Genomic DNA, 10,404 nt, shown 5'->3' on the forward strand with positions numbered 1-10,404 from the left:
GTGTGTGTGCTTAATTCAGATTAAAGTAAAAAACTTTTTAAATTGCCAAAAGCTCTAGACTCAAATCATATTGTTTTATTCAGTCAGAGTCTGTCATATCATGCTGCTCTCTGCAGTGTGCACTTAATATATTTTTGAAGCTTGCAGATGATATTTATCCCAACATTAATAGCCTGCAGTCATTAGGCTAGTTAGCCTACTTCTGACTTTTTTTTTTGTCCGTTGCTGCTTTGGCCATGGGGCTGTTTACACCTGGCCACTTCATGCGTTTTCTCAGATCGGATAGCTATCTTATATATCAAAACGATTCCATTTACACCTGGTCACATAAATGTGTTTTTGCGAAACGGATTTAAATCCGATCTTCAATTCCCGTGATATATATGCATGTTTATTGGAGTGCACGTCACTGAAAGCAACAGATACGAGCGGCATTTTATTGATCATCAGCTAAATTTTCAAAATCAGAGACCGCAATAAGAGAGAGCAGCAACAGCCCTGGTAAGATCATTTCATTTATTTACTTTTAATGATGATGATTGTGTGTTAAGCGTCTGCGACTTACTTTCACTTTGATTTGCGATAGTTTGCACGTTGGCTTGATGAATACATAACTTACTCAGCTGCTCATCTGCGGTGATTCCAGTAGCGTCGTCATATCTGGCTATCACATTACATATAGCCTATAACGCGTGTATTTATTTATTTTTTTTAGCATTTTTGGGAGGAGTACAATTTACATATGTGGTTTCAACAACCAGATGCATTTTTACACTTGTCCAGTTTCATCTGGAATGCGTCTCAGACCTCCTCCTGAAGTGGTTTGAGCGATCGGTTTCAAATCCGTCTTGAATGCGTTTCGGAGGACATTTACACCTGGTCTTTTCACGATCGGATAGCTATCCGAATTGAGAAAACGCATGAAGTGGCCAGGTGTAAACAGCCCCCAAAAACATACGCATGAAAGCCGGAAAAACAAACGCTGGTTGGCCTCTCGCGTCCAAATTTGACGAAGTGGTGGGGGAAGTGACGTATGCCGTAAAGCAGTCGAATTTTGTAGTTCTTTTTGTGCTCGGGTAACTACCCGAACCCCGAAGTTACATAGTGCCAGTAAAAGCGATACAGACCCCGTCAGGCTCTGGCAGACGTGTCATTCAACCTATTGTAAGTCCATGTACCATCACAAGGGTTTTGGAAATATATTATGAAGGTCGAAAAGTTACATAGTGTTGCTTTAAAATTTGGCGTTCACCACAGTTGTTTACATCAGACACTCTCCACCATATAAGGAGAAGAAGGCGGAGCAGAAAACAACAGCACACAAATCTCATATAGATTTCACTTAGATTTGAATGTAGGCCTATGAAAGTGAATAAGATTTGAGAACTTACAGTAGAAAAGTCTCACAGGTCACAGGGTGTGGCTACAAAAGAAACACAGAAGGCACTTGCTCTTTCTCTATCCCAGTATTAGGATGCTGTTTTTTTACTTCACAGTCATGGCACTTCTTTCAGGTGATTGATTTATATTTATTTCAAAGCTATAAATGTTGTCTTTGAGCAAATAAAAATATTTTTTTCTGATGCTGAATTAATGATATTTTTTTCTGCTGTTGTTGTATTTCCAGACAATGTCCTTGCAAATGCAATAACATCCCAGTCTACTGAAAAGCCTGCTTTAGAAGGAGAGAAGACGACTCTTTCCTGCAGCTACAGTGGACTCACTATTAACAGTTTTCAGTGGTACAGACAGTCTTCCAACACTGCCCCTGAATTTCTCTTGCAAGTTTTTGAAAATCTGGGTCCAGAGGAGAAGGACCGCCATGCCGCTGAAGCGCTAAAGGAGAAAAAACAACTAAATCTGGAGATCTCCAAAACTGAGATAGCAGACTCTGCAATATACTACTGTGCCCTGGTGCCCACAGTGACAGGAAACCCTTCTACACTGTACAGAAACATGAGTACGATCCTCATTTCAGAAAATATCTGAACAACAACACCTCTCCCGCAACCAGGGGCGTAGAATTTAGTAGGGACGCTAAGGACGTGTCCCTACCAATATCCAGTGACACTGATATATCCTTAGCAATAATTTCGATCAAAACTTAAAATATATTTATATTGATGTCCCCGTCCCCACCAATTTCAAAATCAAACCTATGCCACTGCCCGCAACCATGCAAAAGATTCAAATATGATACTGCAAGTTCATATCACAAAACTGTCTCAATCTGCTGTGATCAACAGCAGCATTAAACTGACCCCAGTGTTCTTAAACTTGCAGGATTTGTTTTCTTCCACAGAATTATTATTTTATTACCTGTTTTCTTTTCCATTTTCACAATGTGTGTCTTTTAAACTTTACAAAGGAACAAGCTTATGCCTTTTATTATCATAGCATAGTGTGCAAGATGTCCTTTTTCATAAATGGAAGTGCATGTTGCTTTTTTTTTTTTTTAACACACAATAATTACCCGTTAATAAACGTATTCTAATAAACGTTACATCTAATAAATTAGCAATCAAAATGTGTGTTTTTTTTTTGTTTGTTTTTTTGTTTTTCAGGTAGAAGAAAGACACATGGGACAGAGGGTGGAGCTCTCTCACAAAGTATTTAATGTGCAAGAGGCTGTCTCAGAGTCACTCGAATTTGCCATCACTCCCTCATTGTAGACCATCCATCATGTTTCTCCTTTGTTGGATATCGTTTTTATTTATAGGTAGGTGTTTTCATTTTTAAAAGCTTGATAAAGATTTATAAAATGAAAATGTGTTGTTGATACATGTGTTAATGCAAATAAGTTTTCTGTTTAATGAATAAAGATGTATGTCCCTTTTTTTACAGGAAATTCCTCTGCAAACACAATATACCCATTATCCTCTGAAAAGCATGTTTTCAGAGGTCAAAATGTGATTCTTTCCTGTAACTACAGCGTTGATGTAAATAATCTGCAGTGGTATCGTCAGTATCCTGGATCTCGACCTGAGCACCTCATTCTCATCACAGAGTATTCAGATCCACCTGATCCTTCACTCCGTCTGTCAGCAAAAGCTACAAAAGAAATCAAACGTGTTGATCTTATGATCTCCTCTGCTGAAGTGTCAGACTCTGCTGTGTATTACTGCGCTCTGCAGCCCACAGTCACAGGAAACACAAGAACACTGTACAAAAACCTGTGATATATTCAATCAGATTTAACACTCATTTGAAAGCCTAGCATTAAAAACTTGATGTTAAATACTAAATAAAAAATTTCAGTTGTGAACATTTGTCCAGTGTCTTTCAGTCAAACAGCAAAAACACCAAATAAAAATGACCAAATAAACAAAAGTGAACAAAAAAATGTATTATCAGTATTACACAGTGGTGTCAAAAAGTCTGAGACACTAGTGAAAATGCCTCTTTTACATTTTTGTTTAATTTAATACAGTTATAATACTTTTTTCAGTGATGTCCAGCATTATTTGAGAATATTCCAAAAAGCACCTTGTAGTTCAGTGGAAACAGGAAAATCTGATCTTTGCATGGTCAGTGTCACAAATTTGTTTATTTTATTAGTGACCCAGAAATGTATTTATTTTTCAGATTCTTGGAGCCTATTGTATAATGAAGCTGAAACGTCTGAAGCAGTCATTCAGAAGCAGAAGCTGCTTCACTGTATAATTTATGACTAAACTATTCCACCTGCTACTCAATCTTTGAAGTTCTTCTTACATTAGTCACTGAAAATAACTGTATTCATTATTATACAGTAAATCTTTCACCATAGAAAACAATTTCCTTATTAATAGTCTCAATATAAGTGTTGTTGCTCACTTCCTTGCCACAGGGTGGAGCTCTGCAGCCTGTTGTTAGAAAGCAGCTCAAGTTAAATGTGATTGACTCAAGGTTGAGTGTAACACTTTAGCATTCATTGACTGGAGTCTCGATGTTGAGTGAATTCTGCTGAACAATGGCCAGGTTTACTGTAGTCTTGTTTGTATTTTCACTGCTTAAGGGTAAGTAATACTTTAATTCTGATTGTTGTATTAGTGTCAACAGCAGCTGACCAAACATGTAACAGTAACTTAGTTTGTTACACAATCTATATCAAGTATTTAACAGTTCTGTTGAGCAGTAATTACTTTAATAGGTTTTCTCTCTTCTTCTTTTACAGAGAGTGCTGATGCATATACAATAGAATCTCTCTCACCAGAAAAGCATGTTTCAGTTGGAGAAAGTGCTATTATCTCTTGCAAATACAGTGGACTTGGGCCCAGCTTCCAGTGGTATCGCCAATATCCAAGATCCAGACCAGAGTTCCTTATTTTTCATTCAGAGACTGCTGTTTCATCCGAACCCACTTTACGTCTCACAGCGATACCCAAAAAAGAAATGACAGAAGTGTATCTGGAGATCTCCTCTGCTACAGTATCAGACTCTGCTGTATATTACTGCGCCCTGGTGCCCACAGTGACAGGAAACACACCTGCACTGTACAAAAACATAAAACATTAACACATCTTGTATTATACAAAAATTGTGACACGCCAGCTTCCAATCACCTACAATAAATTATTGATGAATAAAACGCTGTCGGGTCTTTTCATTTTGAGAAAAAACAGCCCATCAGAGAAAATCAAGTCTCAGCAAGAGGGTGGAGCAAATTCACAAAGACTTGAATGTGTGAAAGGCTGATTCAGTTGAAGTATTCCTGCTTTGTTATTTTTACAATCACTCTTCATCAGAAACCATCATGTTTCTCTTTTGTTGGATATCACTGTCATTATTCATAGGTAAATCATTTCTTATATTATTTTTGTTCATTTTAAAAAAAAAATTATGTGGTATATTTTATATAAAATGGTGACTTTAGTATCAGTTTAATAAATACAGATGCCTTTTTTCCATACAGGAAATTCCTTTGCTGACACAATACAGCCATTGTCTTCTGAAAAACATATTTTCAGAGGTGACAATGTGACCCTGTCCTGTAACTACAGTGGCCTTGTATATGACCTGCAATGGTATCAGAAATATGTGGGATCAAGACCGGAGTTCCTGATACTTGTAAATGAAAATTCAGAGTCTTCTGAGCCTTCTCTTCGTCTGTCAGCAAAAGACTCAAAAGACAGAAAACAAGTGAATCTTACGATCTCTTCTGCTGAGGTGTCAGACTCTGCTCTGTACTATTGCGCTCTGAGGCCCACAGTGACAGAAAGCCCAGAAACATTGTACGAAAACCCTGATTCCAGTCATGTGCCTTTGCGCTGTTACTGATTTTACAGTTCAGTTTGACATCTCAATAAATAATCCAAAACCTTCTTTAAGTTTTATTTGTGTGGAAAGCTTTAATATAATGTTTGATTTCAATTTCTAAAAATGGAGAAGAAATATGCAATGTATCTTCACATGAGGTGTTCCAGTAATTTCCATGTGCATACACACATTTTAGTTTGTCTCATTTATAAGAAAGCTTCAATAACTTAAAATTCATGTTTTCTCATTTTTTACAATTTTCTTTTCTTTTCTTAATTTTTTCAAAAAACCAACAACTGAAAATCAATAAACTGTGACAACAGCTTTAAGATGGATGCATGTAAGAACCTTCTATCGTGACCAAAGTCTTTTTTTAGAGGGTAAAAATACAAAAACTGTGCAAGTCCTTGGTGATTCATGAAGGCCTGAATGTGTTTGTTTTCATCCAGAAGAGTGTGTTCTTCTCATTTCTTTAGTCCTCAAGTACACAAAGAGCTCAAGACTCATCATGGAAGATCAAATCTTGCCACAGGGTGGAGCTCCAGACTTAAATCACAGTGTTCCAGTGAAGAAAAGACACATCTGAGTTTGTCATTTCTTTCCATCATGCTGCTCTGTGCACTTGTAATATTTTCAGTACTAGCAGGTGAGATTCATTTATTTTATTTATCACCACATCTTTTGATTTAAACATGTTAATATTACATTTATCTGATCACAATAGTGAATTTAGTATGTTTTTTCTTCAGGAGACTCTCTTGGCGATCTAATAACTTCTCATGGTCCTGAAAAAGAAGCTCACGATGGTAACAGTGTTACTCTCTCCTGTAACTACAGTGGTGCTGTTTACAATCTACTGTGGTATCGCCAGTATCAGAGATCCAAACCAGAACTCCTTCTCTACATGACTGAATCTGGAGATCCAGTTAAAGCAGATCCATCAGCCCACTGGTTTTCTGCTAAAGTTGACAAACACAGAAAGCTCATGGAACTGAAAATCAGCCCTGCTAAAGTAACAGACTCTGCACAGTATTATTGTGCCCTGGAGCCCACAGTGACAGGAAACCCTTTTCCTCAGTACATAATCTCCCTGCAGATTAGCCATGCTTTTCATTGATGTTTAACAAGCACAAGTATTCTGTGTGTTTCTGTGACTGCATTAGCCATCGGTAACTGTAAGATCTCTTAATGAATCCACAAGTAGGCCTGCCAACACAACACATATTTCCATAGAGAATACACACACAAGTGGGGGCAGTGTCGGCGCCATGAGTGGACCCTGGGGGCCCTTCAGTCACTGTGCCCCCTCACTTCTAATCTTGAAAGTAATATATAGACATAATCTAGCATTTCCAACACTCCTTCAGATTTCTTACCAGACACATTTATTTGAAGCTGGTGATGTTTATTTTTCAACAAAAATTTGCCAACAACCTTATAAACTATTAATTTCCTTACAAGTGGAATCCTGAACACATAAAGAAAGGCCAGGGAAAATAAATCTAGTTAAACCTTCTTCCTTCAATAATAGGACTCTGCCTAAAACAGACAGATCTCTCTCTCTGTAACCAAATATCAAAAATGTATTTTGTTATCTTAACTTTCTCCACAGCAGACTTCTACCTGACAGTCAAACCTGCATTATGTCACAAAGTGTGGACTCGGAGGAAGACAGCAAGGGCTTAGGGTTCCATTTGGGACAGGGCATAAAGACTACATTACAGAAGTAAATCATTTTGCCAGAAGGCGGAGCTTAATATCATAATGTAGAAGCATTTTCATCTGAAGGAGGTTGTCAGAACTCAAAGGCATCCAGTCTGAATGATATTTATACTCAAGTCTTTCAGATTCTTCTTCAGATATCTGCTATCATGATTATTTTCTCTCTCCTCAGTTTTTTGTGGACATTTATTGGTAAGATAAAGTTTTTCAATCTCTCCAATCTAGATCAGTTACTTTTTACTTATTTACTGCTATACTTTTTACGGTTAAGTTACTGTTTGATTTATCTAACCAGGTGTTTATTCTCAATTTATAGGCCACACAAAGGCAGATGCAATAAACCCCTTGTCAGGGGATGAAAATAAACTTGTTGGTGACTCTGTTACTCTGTCCTGCAGTTACAAAGACTATATGGTTACAAAGACTAAGACTATGACTATGACTCATCACCACATGTACTCACAAATCAGGCAACCAACTGGACCTGGTTTACACACGCAACTGTATCACAGACAACATCTTGGTGAGACCTCTCCATGTCTCAGATCATTTCCTCATTACTTTCTTTCTACATCTCTCTACCCCTGCACCACCAACCCCCCCACCAGTCACTTTCAGGCGAAACCTGCGCTCACTTTCTCCCTCCCATCTTTCCTCTGCCGTGTCATCTTCTCTTCCCCCACCCTCACAATTCTCATCTCTGGATGTGAATACCGCAACGGATACCTTATGCTCCACTCTAACCTCTTCTCTAGACAATATCTGCCCTCTCTCCTCCAGGTCAGCACGCGCTACTCCCTCTAACCCCTGGTTGTCTGAGGTTCTTCATGAACACCGGACCGAACTCAGGGCAGCGGAGAGGAAATGGCGCAAATCAAAAGACACATCTGACCTGAGTATGTATAAATCTCTCCTCTCTTCCTTTTCTGTTGATGTTCATGCTGCAAAATCTTCCTACTTCCACAACAAGATCAACAACTCCTCCAACACACAATCACTCTTCAAGACATTCAACTCTCTCCTCTGTCCACCTCCACCACCACCCACCTCCTCTTTAACTGCTGACGACTTTGCGAACTTCTTCACCAACAAAACAACAACTATCAGCAGTCAGTTCTCAGCTCCACACACACAGGAACCCAGACTGACCCCTTCCACAGCCAATAACCCTCTGTCCACCTTTTCTCAGCTAACCGAGGAAGAAGTATCTACACTTCTCCTCTCCAGTCATCCTACCACCTGCCCTCTTGACCCCATCCCCTCACACCTTCTACAAGCCATCTCTCCCACACTTCTCCCAGCACTCACACACATCATCAACTCATCCCTCCATACTGGCACCTTCCCTACAGCATTCAAGCAGGCTCGGGTTACTCCACTGCTTAAAAAACCAACGCTAAACACATCATTTGTAGAGAATTACAGACCTATCTCTCTCCTACCATTCATTGCGAAAACACTTGAAAGAGCTGTTTTCAACCAAGTAACATCCTTCTTGTCTCTAAACAACCAGCTAGATGTCAACCAATCTGGCTTCAAGAAAGGGCATTCAACTGAGACTGCACTACTGTCGGTCACAGAAGCCCTACGGATCGCAAAAGCTGCTTCCAAATCTTCAGTCCTCATTCTCCTGGATCTGTCTGCTGCCTTCGACACTGTGAATCATCAGATCCTTCTGTCCAGCCTCTCATCACTGGGCATCACAGGAACTTCACTCCACTGGTTTGAGTCCTATCTCACAGGTAGGTCCTTCAGGGTCTCATGGAGAGGCGAGGTATCCAGAACTCATCAACTGACCACAGGTGTTCCCCAGGGTTCAGTTCTTGGACCCCTCCTCTTCTCCATCTACACCACATCACTGGGACACATCATACAAGCACACGGTTTCTCCTACCACTGCTATGCTGATGACACACAGCTCTTCCTCTCATTTCAACCAGATGATCCCACAGTAGCTGCACGGGTCTCAAGCTGTCTGGCGGACATCTCGACATGGATGAAGGAACATCACCTGCAGCTCAACCTGGCAAAGACTGAGCTTCTCGTCCTCCCTGCCAATCCGTCTCTACAGCACGACTTCACTATCCAGCTAGATTCATCATCAATCACCCCATCAAGGTCGGTCAGAAATCTTGGAGTAACGTTTGATGACCAGCTGACCTTCACAGATCACATTTCAAAGATAGCTCGATCATGCAGGTTTGCACTGCACAACATCAGGAAGATCAGGCCTTTCAACTGAGCATGCAACACAACTTCTCGTCCAGGCCCTGGTCATTTCTAGGCTTGACTACTGCAATGCTCTTCTGGCTGGACTTCCATCATGTGCAACCAAACCTCTACAGATGATCCAGAACGCTGCAGCTCGTCTTGTCTTCAACGAGCCCAAGAGGGCCCACGTCACTCCTCTGTTCATCTCTCTGCACTGGCTACCTCTCGCTGCTCGCATCAAGTTCAAAGCATTGACGCTTGCTTACAGATCTATCACAGGCTCAGCTCCCTCCTACTTTCACTCACTACTACGAGCCTACATCCCTACCAGAAGCCTACGATCGGTCAACGAGCGACGTCTCGTGGTTCCATCACAGAGAGCCACAAAATCACTTTCCAGAACATTCTCATTCACAGTTCCATGCTGGTGGAACGCTCTCCCCACCCTCATCCGGAATGCAGATTCCCTGACAACCTTCAAAAGACAGCTGAAAACCCATCTCTTCTGTGAGCACTTAACCGCATAAAAAAAAAAAAAAAAAAAACCTCCCCTTTCCCTCTAAAACCTCACTTATCGGGCTTATGCTACTCTGAATAATGCCTGAACTTCATATTTTGAGCACTTCTTGCGTTGTTTTTGTTTTTGCCTCTTCATGATGACTCGCTTAATTTAGTCCTAATTTGTAAGTCGCTTTGGATAAAAGCGTCTGCTAAATGACTAAATGTGTAAATGTGTACGGGTACTGTAAATAATTTACAATGGTACAGACAATATCCCAGATCCAAACCGGAGTTCCTCCTTTACATCTTCCCAGGTGTAGATATGGGTAAAGATAGACCAGACAGATTTTCTGCTGAAGTTCGTCAAGATAAACAAGTGGATCTGAAGATCTCCTCTGCTGTACAGGCAGATTCTGCCATGTATTACTGTGCCCTGGTGCCCACAGTGACAGGAAATCTAACAGCATCATACAAAAACCTCCCATGCCATCATTCAAGATGAAGCTCTAAACACTTGCTTCATCTGGTTTTAAATGCCAGTGCATCATCACCACAATAGTCTGTCCTTTTGCTGAAACAAGTCATAACATATACATTCATATAGTCAAAGGTTTACATATGGAGCGAATTATGTGCCATAATTATAACAAACAAATCCAGCATTTTGCAAACAAACTCAATCTACTTCGCAAAGGAAAACTCCACTCGCAAACAAACTCGATTCGCTTTGCA

General features: G+C 40.1%; 1 protein-coding gene and 1 gene segment (V, D, J or C); both read left to right on the forward strand.

Annotated features, from left to right (window-relative positions):
* The first annotated feature begins 5,568 nt into the window (after positions 1-5,568).
* On the forward strand, positions 5,569-6,355 carry LOC311087507 (T cell receptor alpha variable 12-3-like). The segment is given in 3 exons: positions 5,569-5,578; positions 5,876-5,884; positions 5,988-6,355.
* A 1,037-nt stretch (positions 6,356-7,392) lies between these two features.
* Positions 7,393-9,771, forward strand: LOC311087508 (uncharacterized protein; the record flags this gene model as incomplete). Its single annotated transcript, XM_084120835.1, has 4 exons — positions 7,393-7,483; positions 7,741-7,829; positions 7,931-8,702; positions 8,901-9,771. The coding sequence occupies 4 exons, from the start codon at positions 7,393-7,395 to the stop codon at positions 9,200-9,202; spliced, it is 1,254 nt and encodes a 417-aa protein (XP_083976961.1). The 3' UTR covers positions 9,203-9,771.
* Between the last annotated feature and the right edge of the window lie 633 nt (positions 9,772-10,404).

The sequence above is a fragment of the Abramis brama genome, assembly GCF_963993115.1.
Source record: "Abramis brama genome assembly, chromosome: 7".
Taxonomy (NCBI): Eukaryota; Metazoa; Chordata; class Actinopteri; order Cypriniformes; family Leuciscidae; genus Abramis; species Abramis brama.